This window comes from Alligator sinensis, unplaced genomic scaffold, assembly GCF_000455745.1.
Source record: "Alligator sinensis unplaced genomic scaffold, ASM45574v1 scaffold247_1, whole genome shotgun sequence".
NCBI lineage: Eukaryota > Metazoa > Chordata > Crocodylia > Alligatoridae > Alligator > Alligator sinensis.
This window is the reverse complement of record NW_005842002.1, coordinates 2,997,353-3,012,674: the sequence shown is the minus strand read 5'-3', so window position 1 is coordinate 3,012,674 and position 15,322 is coordinate 2,997,353. Positions and strand designations below refer to the sequence as shown.

Sequence of the window (15,322 nt, the reverse complement as noted above, 5' to 3'; positions counted from 1 at the left end):
CAAAGAACTCGTTGAAAAGATCAGCTTTTTCCTTTGCTGCAATCACCAGATTGCCAAGCATGTCCTGTAGGGGTCTCACATTACCTGGTGCCGCCGCCTTACTTCCTGTGTATTTGAAAAAGGACTTTTTGTTATCCTTAATTCTGGTTGCCAGCCCTAGTTTTGTCTCTGCCTTGGCCTTCCTAACCGCCTCCCTGCAATCACGAGCAACAGAGGTGTAATCCTTCTTGGTGATTGCCCCTTGCTTCCACTGATTGTATGCCACCTTTTTTTGCCCCCTGAGCCAAGGGGGCTTTTTAGCATTCTTGCTTCCTTTAGTTTACGTTAACTGACTCCCTCTGAGCTCAGAGGATCTTCTCCTTAAGGAACAACCACCCGTCTTGTACTCCCATCTCATTGAAGCTCCGAGTTCCCAGTGTCTTTCTTACTAATTTCCTTATCTCATTGAAGTTGGCCCTCCTGAAGTCAAGGACTTTTGCCTTACTGCTTGCTTTCACCACCCTACGCTGTAAATTCCATTGTTGTTTGATCAATATCCCTTTATTGAATACAGCGTGCCAACAGATGCTATATTTTGCTATCCCTGCAGAATTTTTTACAGTTCTTCTAAATACAAAGCTAACGCTTTTACAGAAAAGGGGTTGCAAGATTGGAAAAAGATAAATGAAAAGCTGAACAGTCATTCCAATTGTAAGGTTCACTTGGAAAACGTAAGTAAATCGAAAAATTACCAGGCAGCAAGTAAATCGGGCTCAGTTGTATACCACCTGTCAAACTCTCACAAGATGACTGTTCAAGAAAACTGCTTGGAGAATTACCAACTTGCTGCTCCATCTTTAATGCCAGGGATTGCCCCTTAGGGGTCATGATGAAAAGAAAAAGTCAGAAAACAGTGGGAATTGTCTTGAGTTATGCTGCCTTCTTGCAAAATATGATGAACAATTTCAGAGGAAACTGCATGGCACTTTTAACATGACAAGCCATGAAATTCAAAATGCACTCCTGTACACATTGAGACTGACTCGGTGACGAAACAAATAGCTGAAGACATGAGGAATGCAGGATTTTATTGTCTGATTGCTGATGAAGGATGGTCTTTTAAACAAAAGCAACTTTTGATCTGTGCATTATGTGGACACTGACTTAAATTTGTACGAGCAATTAATCTCATTTAAAGATAGTTCACAGTTTAGAAATGAAGAGGGGATCTACAATTGTCTCAAAGAAGATATAGAGAAAGCTGGACTAAGTGCTGATCCAATAGTGGGTCAAGAATACAATGAAGTGAGCATTATGTCCAACGACACAAATAGAGTCTAGCAGAAAATTAGGAACAACCACTCAACAGCTATCTACACCTACTGTATGGCATGTCAACTTAATTTTGCAAATCAGGCTGAAATGGCCTGAAACACTTCCAAATGAAATGGCTGCTGAAATTTTACACAGCCCTGGTTACTAGCACTGCCACAACTTTTAAAAATATGATAAATGAAGGGCAACTGGAGAGATGCCCTGTGATATGGGGGAAAATGTAAGAATAATTCTTGAGCGGGACAAAGACAAACATGTTTGGCATCCAAGGAAGACTTTAAAACTAAGTGACTTTGTTGTGGACTCAAGCTGTGGTGTGAAAGAGCACCTTCCCTTGGAACCACAAAATAATAAGCAAAAGTGGTATGTGCAACTTTTTTTACCAGTTGTCAGTGCTCTAATAGGGAAAATTAAAAGGAGGTTTTTCTGAGGAATTTTTAATGCTTGCCAGAAGTGTAGATGGCATTCTAGCCTGTGAAGCTCAAGTAGTTGATATGATACTGGACATGTATGGGAAAACTAAGAGTCAATTCAAGTTTAGCTAAATTGGAAATGCAGATTGCACGCACTGATATTGAATCACAGAGTTTGGTTTTGGGACTAGAAAATTTAAGAGCCACTGTGACAGCTCCACAGGTGGTGTCTTCCTACTTCTCCCTTTCTTTCATTTTAATCCCCTCTAGTTTTTTTTGTGCAGGGCTCCCTCTGCTGTTCTACTTTGCTTTTGGTGAGAGGGGTATGCCTGTGTGGCCTGATTTCCTACGATCTACAACAGCAATTTTCAACCTTTTTTTTCATTTGTGGATCCCCTCCACAAAAAAACATTTTTGAATGAGGGTGCAGACCCCTTTGGAAATTTCAAATGGAGGTGCAGACCCCTCTGAATGGCAAGTGTAGGTATTCACATACTTTTGATTGATCATAGTCATCTGTAATGGACCCTAGACATAGTCTGCAGATCCCCAGGGGTCCATGGATCACACGTTGAAAACCACTGATCTACAACAGCTGGCAATTGTTTAAGGCTGTGAGCCAGATTGACCCAGTCTGGGTCAGAGACAGTCAGGTGAGCGTTAGGACCCAGCCACTGCCACTATTTTTCGCAGCAGCAGGGGGAAAGTACCTCTCATTACTACTCTTTGTGGTGGTACTGGGAGAGCCTGTTCTTTTCCATGCCAACAGGGGGCAATGACTGCTGTTGAAGCCCCCTGTGGTTGAATGTCACTGAAGACCCATTGCCAGATTAAGGGTAATAGGTTGTGAAACTCTGATTTACAATGCAGTCATTGCTGCATCCAAAGCTATAAGTGGAAATTCTGGGGAAAAAAAGGGTTGGTCATTATTACAAATGTCTTTAAAACAGAATCTCTTTATCTCTACTGTTCCACCAATAGCACGAAACACTATTTACACTTACATTTGAAATACATTATAGCTTTGAAAAAGTTAAGCTGCTATTTCTGATATTCTCTTTTGCTAACATAGCATGAACGCCCTAGGCATATTCTGGAACTTTACACCCCTCCTGCTCCTAACATAGCCCAGCATCACAGGGCCTGCCTCAGTACCACTCTACGTCAGAGGAACATTGTACCAGATTTTTATATTCCTTGTGTCTCCTGGAACTTAAAAGATTGTCTGAAATCTCCTGAGTCCATGAAGAGCTTTGAAGTTAGGGGCAGAAACCTTGAACATGATTTTAAATTGTGAAGGATGCCAGTGTAGGAAGTTGGGAGGAAGAGTTTGATGTGCTTACAGGAGCTTGTGTTTCTGCAGTATTCAGTACAGAATGGAGTTTCTCAGGAAACACAGACTTCACCTCTTCACTACACTTCTCTGGTGTACTGAAGAGGTGATATATGTGAGGAGCTGAGGTCCCCTTGTTTCATACCAGGGTGGCATGTAGTTTAGTGACCAGCTAGAAACGATGGAAGGTATTATTTATGGATGCTGCTATTTGGCATGGGTGACGGATGCAAGCAGGCTCCTTATATTACTGACTGAATTGACTAATTATGAAATGTATTTTTTACCTGCAGACTTCAAAACTTCTTTGTACAGATCAGTTTCACCTTTGTATTGCTCCAATTCAGCTTTTGCAACTTAATTTGCCCATGTTAACTGTATACAAACTGTAACTATGTATTTTGTGACTAATTGTGTTTTGTTTAACTGCACCAGAAATGAGAAGAGGAAGCAGCTGTCAAAGGGCTATTAGAAGCCTTGAAAATGACAAGAGCTAGTTATTCTTGCAGTTGCTCTCTTGCCTCATTTTCAAGGCTTTTAATAACAGCCTTGAAACTGACTATTTAGAAGCCTTGAAAAATGACAGGAACTTGTCAGTTTTGTGGCTGCCAGTACCACAGCATTGACAGTGCTGTAAACAGGGCTTGTTAAATACATAGCACTGTCAGTGGTGTGGTGTTAGCAGCCCCCAAATTGCCTAGCTCCTTTCATTTTCAAGGCTGCTAATAGCAGACCTGAAACTGGCTATTAGAAACATTGAAAATGTGGGACGCTAATCAGTGCCACTGTCTCAATACTGGCAGTGCTGTGTTCTTAATGTTCATTAAATTTTGGTAAGCACATACTTCAGGTAAGTACATGAGGGAGGGGTTTCAGTTCCAAGGCTATGTGCTTAAAAGGAATGTATTTCATAAACTAAAATATATTTCCGCAAGCTCAATTATAAATTGAAGTGATGGTCAGAAGTGCGGGGCAGAAAATTTTCCAGTGCTTTATTTTTCTGTGGGAAATTTTCCATTTCTAAAAATTTGTTGTTTTATAAAATTCATTAGTAACAATGAATGGATGCCAATACAATATTAGGCAAGCTTGGCAGTTTCAAAGTTGGAATTAATGTTTTTCAGGTAATTATTGCTAGGAAGTATGTGAGAGAGTATATATATTGACTTGTAAACAGGAGGGTAAATATACTCTCATAATAATCCAAACCAAAAATCAAGTTATGAATTCACTTAATTGGCTGTGCAGGTCAAATAAGAATTTTAGGTTTGGTTTTTATTTCATCTCAGACTGCAAGTAAAAGCAAAACCAAAACTAAAACTGTAATTAATTTTTGTTTCACTTTCAGTTCAACAAACACAGAGCAGTATCTCATTTCTTTTCTTGAGTTGGGGAAGTTGGAAGTGTTTGCATGAAGGCACTATAAACTATGAAGGGAGCTGGGAGGGTCAGATTGGGGTAAGAGGTACAATGGGGGTGGGGGAAAAAGAGGCGACAGGGTAACTAGCGGGACAGAGGCTATGCGGGAAGACGTGGGGGTGAGTGGGCCACAGTTGTAACTCTGGCCACACCCTGGGATAGGGCCAGATCCAGAGCCCCTTCCCTTCTCCACCTTCCACTCCTTGCTGCCTGATTCTCAAATCCATTCAAGAGGCATTTTTCCACAGATTAAAAGGGGGAGAGGGGGAACTTGTCTTGGAATTGAGCAAATATGGGAAATCTAATGTAAACTTCTTTTCACTTGAATCATTTCAGGTCATTAAACATAATTAATTACAAGACTACATGTCTGACATCATATTGGCTCCCAGCAGCATAATAAAGAACACTTTTCTAGACTGTAATCTGTAGCAATTCAGGAATTAATGAGTATATGAAGTAAATAAAAGTTTTGTGGAAGATGAAACTCAGTCAAATAAGGCAATGCAGAGTTTATCTGCATCTTGTTTGAGACTATATTTTATAAATGAATTAACAAAAATGCATGTTATTTACAAATGATATGTTTATAAAGTCTGTAAGTAAGTTATTCAGAAATCTTAATCTGTATCAAAATAATATAGTTTATATTGTTGGGACAATTTATACATGTAACACACTTTAGTGTGCATCATTTAGATGTTATATTTGGTTAATATATTGATGATTACTTCAGAAAAGGCAATGGCTGCTTATGGTTGCCACCACCATGAAGTATATCAAAGAGATTAAATATTATTCAAGAGGTCAACATTGTCCTTTAGGAATAATGACGTTTGATCTGTATCTTAAGTATGCCAAAATGTATTCTTGTAGTTTTGATTGAAGAGCAATGAAAATGGTTCGGGGGCTGGGGCACATGACTTATGAGGACAGGCTGAGGGAACTGGGTTTATTTAGTCTGCAGAAGAGAAGATTGAGAGGGGATTGATAGCAGCCTTTAACTACCTGAAGGGAGGTTCCAAAGAGGATGTTCTCAGTGGTAATAGATGACAGAACAAGGAGCAATGGTCTCAAGTTGCTGCAAGGGAGGTTTAAGTTGGGTATTAAGAAAAACTCTCTCAATAGGAGGACAGTAAAGCACTGTAACAGGCTACCCTGTGAAATTGTTGACTCTGAGGTTTCTAAGACCTGCTTAGAAAAAGCCTTGGCTGGGATGATCTGGTTGTGGATGGACTTGCTTTGAGCAGGAGACTGGACCGGATGATTTCCTGAGGTCCCTTCCAACCCTAATTTCTATGATTATCTTCACCAATATCTGGATATACCCTCAATTAAGACAGTGTTCTCAAAAAGATCACCCACTGTTCCAAAAAGGATTGAGGCCATAAGGTTTTCTTAGTAAAGACTGCCAGTAGTTCCATTAATCAGCACTTCATGTTGCTCTTCTTGGCCTCCTGAGGGCGTGAGATTCTGTCTCTTCCTTGAGGGCATCTTAACTTCATTTTCAAAGAAGGGAGACATGAAGAATCTAATGTGCCTTTAAAAAATAGCTCTTCTAATCTAGGATCTTGAATACAAATACAAACGATAACTCTCATCTTAAAATAGAGGGGAAGGTAGCAAGTAGTATAGTTGCAGTATGTCGCTTATTGGGAAGCCTGTTGGAGCTGTGGGGAGTGACCACCTTGCTTCCTTGTGGTAGCATCTCAGCAGTGGCTGAAAGCTGCCAGTTACCCTACCTGTGGTTCTTGAGTCAAGGGTTGACTAATGCATTCTGGTTTGTTTTGTGATTCTAGTTATGTCATTTAAGTTCACTTGTAAATAACCTTTCCTATTATTCTTGTTTTGTAAATAAAGTGCAAATAGTTAAATCAGTTAAGTGTAAGACCTTGGGACCACGGGCTGCTCTGTGGGGAGCAGGGGTCGGCTGCAAAGTAAATTGGTGCTGGCCGGAAGCCCTGCCCCACTCTCACCACACCATCCCTGATATTGGGCAGGGGTGGCAACTATTGGGCCACCACCTGGGTTACATAAATATAAAAATTATTACATGAAGGCAATGTTTTCTGTATCAACTTTTATTAGCGGACTCATTTTAGTAGCCATAATGATTCTAAGAATGTCCTACCACAAGGCTTTCACCATCTGATATTCAACATTTGTACTAATGTTCCAACTAAACACCACATTTTCTAATATCTGACAGTATGGAAATGAGAATCAAATTATTGGCAAGCTCTTCCAGTCCTTACTCAGGAAAAATTCCCATTGAGATCAATGGAGATTTTGTCCCCAAAAGTTACTGCAAAACACGACCCAGCAGCATATTTTTAATATGAATTTCTATAGCAGTTTTTGTACTTGACCTTTTTAAAGATATTTCTTTTTTTTTCTTAATTTCTCTGATTTTTATATTGTGAAACAGGTATTGGTGATTGTGCTAACCTTTGTTTTGGCATCATATTCATAATATATACCAGGAATATATATATACAATAACTTGGGTGTGTTCTTCATTGCTGAACTCTCTAGATTCAAATCACTAGGTAGCAGAGCAAACTGTGCTGTATTTCTTCCTGACTGCAGTTCTAAATCTTGACTCCCTGATTACAGATGTAGTACAGCTGACTGAAATAGTGCTATAATATTTCTTCAGGTCCTTGTGCCTCTTCCCTTTTTGTACCTCTTCCTCTTCTAGCTTCTTTCGCATTTCAGCAATCTTTCCATTCTCTAACAAAGCGGAAACATTGGAGACTGTAAGTTTTCATTAGAGATTAATGTTTAAAAATTCCATTGCACTTTGTCAGTAAAGATAGGTAAGCTGTGTGGATCAGCCTCAATTCTAGTCATAAGGAGGTACTGATTTCTGCCTAATACTATAAGTTTTCTGGGGCAGAAAATGTGTCTGTATTAGCAGAAAGCGGTTATTCCTGATTGTTATTGTAATGGGGCCCAATTCTGGTTGGGGTCTTTAGGTGCTACTGGGATACAGAAAATGATGCTTTTATTGCTAATCTTTCCCTTCTTGTCTCTACATTTTACTGAAATGGTAGAATACATAACTTTCTCAGAAGCTGCCTTTAAATACTGCTTCATTGTTATCCAGGATAGAAGACAAAAGGCCCTACAAAGTACAAAAAATAACAATAAGTAATTTTTGTTTTCACCCTCTGACTAAAAATTGATAGTGTGTTCATAACACATTTTGGGGTAGATTCTGATCTGAGTATCACAACAAAAAAACTGAGTCAATTTCACTGAAGCCAATTAAGTTATTCTATACTTACAACAGTATTAAAAGCAGTCAATGAATAAATCTTTTAATGTCTCTTCTGAATTTGGCTTTCCAAGACAGTGGCCTTTTCTATCACTAGCCAAACAAGTGGTACTCCTAAGCATGGGGCAATATTGACATCATAACGGGTAGACTTTATTTGTACAAAAATCATTCTAAAATATACACAGACTACATTTACAGTTGTACCCAGCAACCCCACTTTAGCTTTTGTGCCGTACAACCATGTACTAGAAGAGCTTAACCCTATGCAACTGTTATAAATGGCTAGGAAAGTATTTCCCAGGCAAGAAGATCAACAATGTGTTAAGGTACAATAACGGAGCTGTATAGAAAAGTTTGCACAGCATCTTCCTATGCCAAGTCTGACTCCATAGCGCTACAGCTTCTCATCTATATGGGAAGCACAGTCACAAAAACAAGAAAAGAGCTGTTATATGCCTTGATGCTTTATTGAACATTAGGAAGTTACCTCTGATGTTTCTGGCCTGCAAAAGATGTACCCTAATGAGTGTAACTCATCCTACTAAAGCAAATGCAGGTCTATGGAAGGGATTCGGGGAACTCCAGTTCCTTGTTACGTTGTTTTACTTTTCTTTCATGGAATGATTCTGCAGCAGTGCCTTTGGGGTAACTAAAATGGTCCCTTGAAACATGCAGTGGATTGAAAAAGTAAACTACAGTACTCCCATCTGGGCTACAAGAGCCATTATACTAATCCCTATAGATGAAGTATCATATAAGAAATATGTCTGTGACATTCCTCCCTTCCCCAAGGATGAGGGACTAGGAGACTATTTCTGCAGTAATGGATTCTACTTTCCTCTCTAATCTTCCTACAAAATTATGTCCCTCTGCCTACATACATCTCATTTTTCCAGTGTAAATATATTAGCAGATGTCTTAAATCTCCAGTTGTTAATTAAAATATTTGTAAATATGACTTCACTACTTGTGAAAACAAAAAAAATGTTGATTAGAAGTGTAGGTTAGGCATTGTTAACCATAAGAAATCCTGAATGTCTTAATAACATGAATTAAAACTATGCATCTTTTATTGGGTTAGATGCCAAAATAACTATGCAAAGTGTTCTGGACTCTGTTAAGTAGTTAGATTAGAAAAGCTAACACTCTTTTCTAAGCTTAAAATTTGTGGGTGGGAACCATAGGTAGCATAAATAGTCATGGCTTCTTTGACTTCATTGGTCCTATAACAATTTACAGCTGCAGCAAACCTCCTTTTAGTAAAAATGAAATGCAGCCAAGAGTTGGGCATTCAAAAAAAGCATATAGGAAAATGCTGACTGTAAAAATAAGCTTTAAACAAATAGATCACTGTGGTAATGAAATAATTGGACAGTAGCATTTTAATTGGTTTAAAAGAAGGCATGTTTATTACAGTTTCTCCAAATCAAGAGACTGTTGCAGTTTAGCTGGAATTGCCTGAAAAAGAAAAACAGTTTTCTTTTAAAAATAGTGGGAAGAATTTCTTTCAGTACCTAATTAGGACAAAAAAGGGAAATGGCCCTGAAAGAACAATTTATAACTTTAAAGGTCCAATCTAAGGGTCATCTATTTCAAAAGGAAAAACTCCCAGGCCTTCAAAATGCTTTGGATAAAATCCTCATTGTGGTTTTGTTGTATTAGAAAAAAATGCTGTGGTATATAGAAACTTTTTTTTCCAGAAACAAGAAATTCTTAAAATTAGAAAAACAAACCTTAAACTGGTCCTAGAACTTCCCTAGTCAGAAAACTCAAACAAATATTCAGATATGTTAATACTTTTAGTCAATAATTTTATCTGAAAAGCTACTTGGGTCTAAAATGAGGTAAATAAAAAAAAATAATAATAAAATACCACTAGCCCACTAAGATCTTGTAAAGTATGATACACACCTTGTGGGTTATATACTAAAGCTGTACACTTGTAATCAGAAATTTCTTCACAAATATCCATGGAATATGTAGAGTGAACTTTCTCCTGACTCCCTGAAGTATATGTGTATTTACACTGCTCATTAACCAGGGCAGTGATTTGGTCCTGCAGATTAATATAGTCCTTCTGCAGGTGGCGGACTTCAAACTGCAATACATCCCTCTCATTTTCTATAGTTCTTACGTGGTTTTCCATTAGTAAGTGGTCCTCATTCAGTCTTCCAATGCTAATTTGATATTTGGAAACATCATGTTTATGGTCCTGTATTTCTTTTTTAAGTAGCCGATTTTCCTCTGTGATGTTTCTGACAACAACTGATAACCTGTCCTGGTCTCTGTCCACATTGGCCAAATTAGTTTTCAAAAAGTCAATTTCTGCTTTTGCATTTCTAAGTTCAGTAAGGAGTTTCTCCTCTGCATAAGTTTTATCTGATTGGACTTTCTCAAGCTCCTTCTGTTGCATTTGTCTCACATTAGCACATTCCTGCAATGCCATTTCAAGGTTAAACTTGTTTTCTTTAAGTAACTGCACTGATTGAAGAAGAGTCTCCTGTTCAGATTTTGTTACGTTTTCTTTTTCTTTCAGTTGCTTTATTTCAACCTGATTTTGTACAAGTTCTTTTTCAAGTGAGGTTTTTTCTTGTATAAGCTGGGATGTTTTTGTTTCTAGTTTCCGATTTACTTCTCGTAAGACCAAAGATTCCTTTTGCAAAGAATCCAGTACCACAGTGAGTTTATCTTTTTCAGCAGTAGCAGCGATCATCTGTTCTTGTGCTTCCTGATTCTTAATTTTAAAGTCGTCTAATGCTTGCCTTATACATTGGTTTTCAATACAGAGTTGGCTTCTTTGTTCTTGGAGAGTTTTATTTTGGTTCTGAAATTCTTTACATTTTCGTAACAACCTTTTCACTTCTTTAATGCATTCCTTGCTGTCTTCTTCTGATTTAACTAATCTGACTTTCATGTTTTGCTTTTCTACAGCCAGAGCTTTAATTTGCTTTTCATATTTTGAGCTTTTTTCTCTCAGAGACTGTATGATAACAGTAAGATGTTTCACTTCAGCCTTGAAAGTTATGTTTTCATTCTCAAGTTGCAGCATTTTATTTTGTAAGTGTTCAGAATATTTGGAGGAATTTTGAGACACTTCAATTTTTTCAGAGTACTCTGACGCAGCTTTGATTTCACTGAATTTAGGATTTCCAGGGTCTAGTATTCTTTGGCTTAGTATGTGCAGTTGGTCTTCTTTTTCTCTCTGCAGTTGTTCTATGTGATCAAGCATTTGTAACTTATCCTTTACTGTTTTGGAAAAGACATCGAACTGGAACCCCTCAACACCATTGTCAGTGCTATAAAATTCATTTTTGTTTTTGCTTTCAGCTTCTTCTTGGGTACTGCATGTACTTTTAAGGGCAAAAGTCCATAAGTTTTCATATTCAGAATCTTTATTAAATTCTTTATCAAGATTCAGATTATTTCCTTGAAGAGAAACCAGTGTAATATGTGATTTGTCTACTGTTTCTTCAGGTTTTGAAATTTCTATTGATTTTGAGTCCTCACTTAATTTCTTGCAAGATAAAAACAGAGTTGATATTTTGGGATCTTGTTTTAGCATATATTCAGAATCATTATATTGACTACAGGAAACATTCTGAAGTTCAGATGTGTGTCCTAGTTCCTGTTCATGAGGCTTTTGGAGTTCTTGTTTCAACTGTTTGGTAGAATAGTTAAAGTCTGTTAAATGAAGTTCATCATCATATTTGAGGAAACTCAAAGGAGCTTTAGGTTCATCCAAAATTAATTTATTATTAGCAGGAGTAATAGTTGCAGCTTCTATACTAGTGCAAGGTAGAAAACATTTAGGTTTGGCAAAATCCTTCAAAAAATATTCATTGCTTAGAGTATTCATAGTTTTGATTTCATTTGGTCCTAATGGTTTTTCAATCTTTCCTGCTGTTACAGTTTTTAGTGAAATCTGATGAGAAATATTTACATCACTGACCACATTTCCAAGGAAAATATTAGAACTTGCCTCCAGGGGCTGATGGGTGCAGAGTTTCTGATCGTACTGAAATTCCTTCATAGAAAACGGTGATTGTGGACTCTCTGTAAACTAGAATAATCCAATAACAATCATTCTATAAGGACTGTTGTTTACAATTCTAGAGGCAAAAGCCAGCCAAATGGTTGCCAAGTTTATGATGCATCATGTAGCACTGGTAGAGATTATATATACTAATTCTATTTATCTCTCTAACGTAAGGAAAGGAAAATGAGTAAGAACAGATTTGAGTATGTCAGTAAATTTAAGAAACTATATTATGAGCCATAATTAATTTAATTAGGTCTTTTGTTTTCTTCCTGAAGTCTACTAATATTTGTTAAGATGCTTAAATGTTTTTAGAGAGCAAGCATTTGTATCAGAACCTAGAGAGGAACCATTGCTTTAGAAAAAGGACCTTTTCCATGGCCTGTTTTTTCCAATGACCCTCATCGGGATTGGAATAACTCTAAAGTACTGACTTAGCCCACTGAGTTCTCTAGGGACATTTGCAGCTGGGGAAAGACAAGTTAACTAGTGAGCTAAAAGTCTTTTGAGGTCAAATGTCCACTCATGCCTAACAGCTTATTGGACCAGAATGGTTAGGGAAATGCACAGAACCCATGACAATCCTGTAATGCAACCAGGATTTGGTTCTGAGTCTATGTAATGGTTTATACATCATGCTACAGAAGTAAATCCATCTATCTGACCATCCTACCTCATTTACTTTAAAAGAAGTTGAAGCCCTGGATTCTATTCAGTGAACAATATAGTTTGGATGACCTGGTTAAAGTCTTATCTACAACAAAAAGGAACAGAGCTTTCACTAGATTGGAGAAAAGCCTTGTTAAGTCCCTCAACCTGGCTTTATCTTCCCAGTTGACTTAAATAACAGTTCTTTTAAGACAGAATTATGGTGACATCATGTAAATGTATATTTTTAGTGAGGAAGTTTTTGTGGATTCTTTTCATGTACAGAATAACCTTTGGCTTTGGTTACAGTGCTTTATAGCAAACCGAATTATCAGGAACAGCAGTCCAGCACAATCTTTTTATATATAACTTCTTCAGCGATAAGGATTAAGTAACATACCACAGGTGTTTTGGCAGGTGAACTAGTCATCAGAAACTCTTTTGAGCTACCCTGTGAAGTTTTCACATCAACTACACTCTTGTTCAGTATTTCACTGATTTCAGACTGTACCTGAAAAAGAGAAGTATTAAGACTGTTTTTCTTTCAGAGACATACGTGAAACCATACATGCAGAAATATTTCATTTTTGGAATATATCCTGTCAGCAAAGGGTTTGTTTTTCTCCTCACATGAAAGATAGGTTAGACAGCAGTATACTGCTTTGCCCTGATATATGAGAATGAAAATTGTTGATTTCACTGCAACTACCCTTGAAAAATAAAATTAAGTGTATATGTAAGTCTATGCAGTGCTGGAGTCTTAGATTTTTACATTACAAAATGAGGTAAAATTATTGAAAGGGCAGAAAACTGTTCCTGAATAGTGGCTCACTATCTGGAGGATATGGCAGTTTAAAACTACAGGATGGATTCTGCTTTTGTTTATGCTAATGTAAGTCAGGAGTAACTTCTTTGAAGTCAATGAAGTAACGTTTCCTTTATGCCAATGCAAATGAAAGAAGAAGAAACTGATCTTGTCTCGTTTTCTATTTCACTGTTTCCTTTTCCTACAATGGCCTGTTTTCAGGTACTGCTTGTCAATCAGATACCATAGTGACTGGAGCAGTACAAAGTCGTAGACAGACAGAATAAACTACTTTCTGGTGATCACCATACATTAAATTTATATAAGTGCACATTTAACATGTACAGTAAGCTCAAAGTAGCAATAGTAAGCCAAATGTTTAATTGGCTTACTTGGTCCAGTGTTTTGGATAAAATATATTTTGGCTCTTGACAATACTTTGTATCAATGGCTATGTGTATTTACTTTATAAGACTTAGGAAATTCATTTTCAGCAAATCAGTGTAACTTCTGATTTTTTAAATAGGCACCTACTATTAAAATGCTATTTTACTTTATCAAGTTTTGGTAAAATAAAAATGTGTTTGATTTGTTTACATTAGTTAAAATATTATGGGCAGAATCTAAAAACTAGGAGAGTATGCTGAGTTTTAGATCAAAGTTTTTTTCCCTTATTGTATGTGTACTTTAGGTTCTACTTTTACCATGTTAACATTCTCCAGAGTCTGTTGCCGAAGTGCCTGAAATGAATCCAGCTGTTGTTGAAAGATCTAAAAACAAAAAAGTTGAGGTTTTACACATCAAGATGAGCTGGCAAATTCTCCCTATTATTTCCCCTTCCAGTTCAGGACTGCCAGTTTCAATCTGGCTTCAGTAACTAGCCATTTAGGCTAAGTACAGACAGATAAAAGCCTGAGGCTGAATTGATTCAGTCTTTGTAGGTTAATCTAAGCTAACAAATAAGCAAATGAACAGACATTCTCTTTTGATTCAGGAAACGCAGCCACATGCCTGCAGTGGCTCAAGTCAGAAGCTGGGGGGCACTACAGCACAGTTCTCTGAAATGCAGCCAGCATAGGCTGTGTGTTTGCTTCCTCTTCCTGCTGCTCCTGAGGTCTCTAGGATTTGCAGTCCAGACTTACAGTAGCAGGACTCCGGAGATCTGCTCTCATTTCTTCTTCCTGATTCCAGGTGCCTCTGGGATTTGTAATCCACAGTCACAGCCAGCACTAAATAAGCAGTGGGCCAGCCCTCACTGCTCCAGTTAGGGAGCAGAGGGGCAGGGCCAGCCCTGCTCTCTGGAGCAGACAGCCCAGCCTAGCCAAGGGCTGCAAAATGCTGGGATGCTGGGGGACTCTGATTTAACTTGAACCAGGAAGAGGTCTGGGACAGAAGTTGCATAAACTGGTTTGACCCAAATCAGTTAAGTCTGATACTACATTCAACCAGGTTTACCCTAAACCAATTTAAGTCATTTTGAAACTGGCTTATATGCACTGAACTTCTATTCTGTTACAGGTTTAAACCTGTTTTTGATCATTTAAACCAGTTTATATGTAACTTCTTTCTCTAGCCTCAATGGCTAATTATTGGTGTATTTGAAACGATTTGTGGGTTCCTGTATAATTCTTAGTAAGTAGTTAGCCACAACACAAAATTGCCATTACAGTTAATATTAACCAGTATCTCACTGTCAGGGTGAGCAGTGAGGCCTGAGGAATGAACTCCCTTCTCACTTCTAGAGATGATCTCTCAAAATCAAAACTAGGCATATTGGTAGTGCAGTATATGGAAGTTCATGCTGCCTATAATCTACACCAGGTAATAAAAAGGGAATATAACTCTTCTGCTCTGTCAAACCACGGTTACCTTTCCCAAGATTTAAAAGGAAAATAATCTAGTGTATGTCCTGCTGCACAGAACGCAGAATTCTTTTTCAATATTAATCTCAATTTAATTCCTTTGCATCTGGTAAAGAAAATGTACAGATATGTGGCAAAGTATTCCTAACTTCCCACCCTTTTTGCTGTGGATGAAAGGGTAAAACGAGGGACAGAGACATTGTATCTAT

At 37.7% G+C, this 15,322-nt stretch overlaps 1 protein-coding gene across 1 annotated transcript in view; it reads right to left on the bottom strand.

The window, feature by feature from the left end:
- Positions 1-6,710: 6,710 nt before the first annotated feature.
- Positions 6,711-15,322, bottom strand: part of LOC102377800 (coiled-coil domain-containing protein 110) — an 11,171-nt gene continuing 2,559 nt past the window's right edge. The window contains 4 exon segments of the mRNA XM_006021746.2: positions 6,711-7,212; positions 9,674-11,822; positions 12,847-12,957; positions 13,956-14,021. Of these exon segments, the coding sequence (XP_006021808.2) occupies positions 7,025-7,212; positions 9,674-11,822; positions 12,847-12,957; positions 13,956-14,021 (2,514 nt within the window). The 3' untranslated portion in view covers positions 6,711-7,024.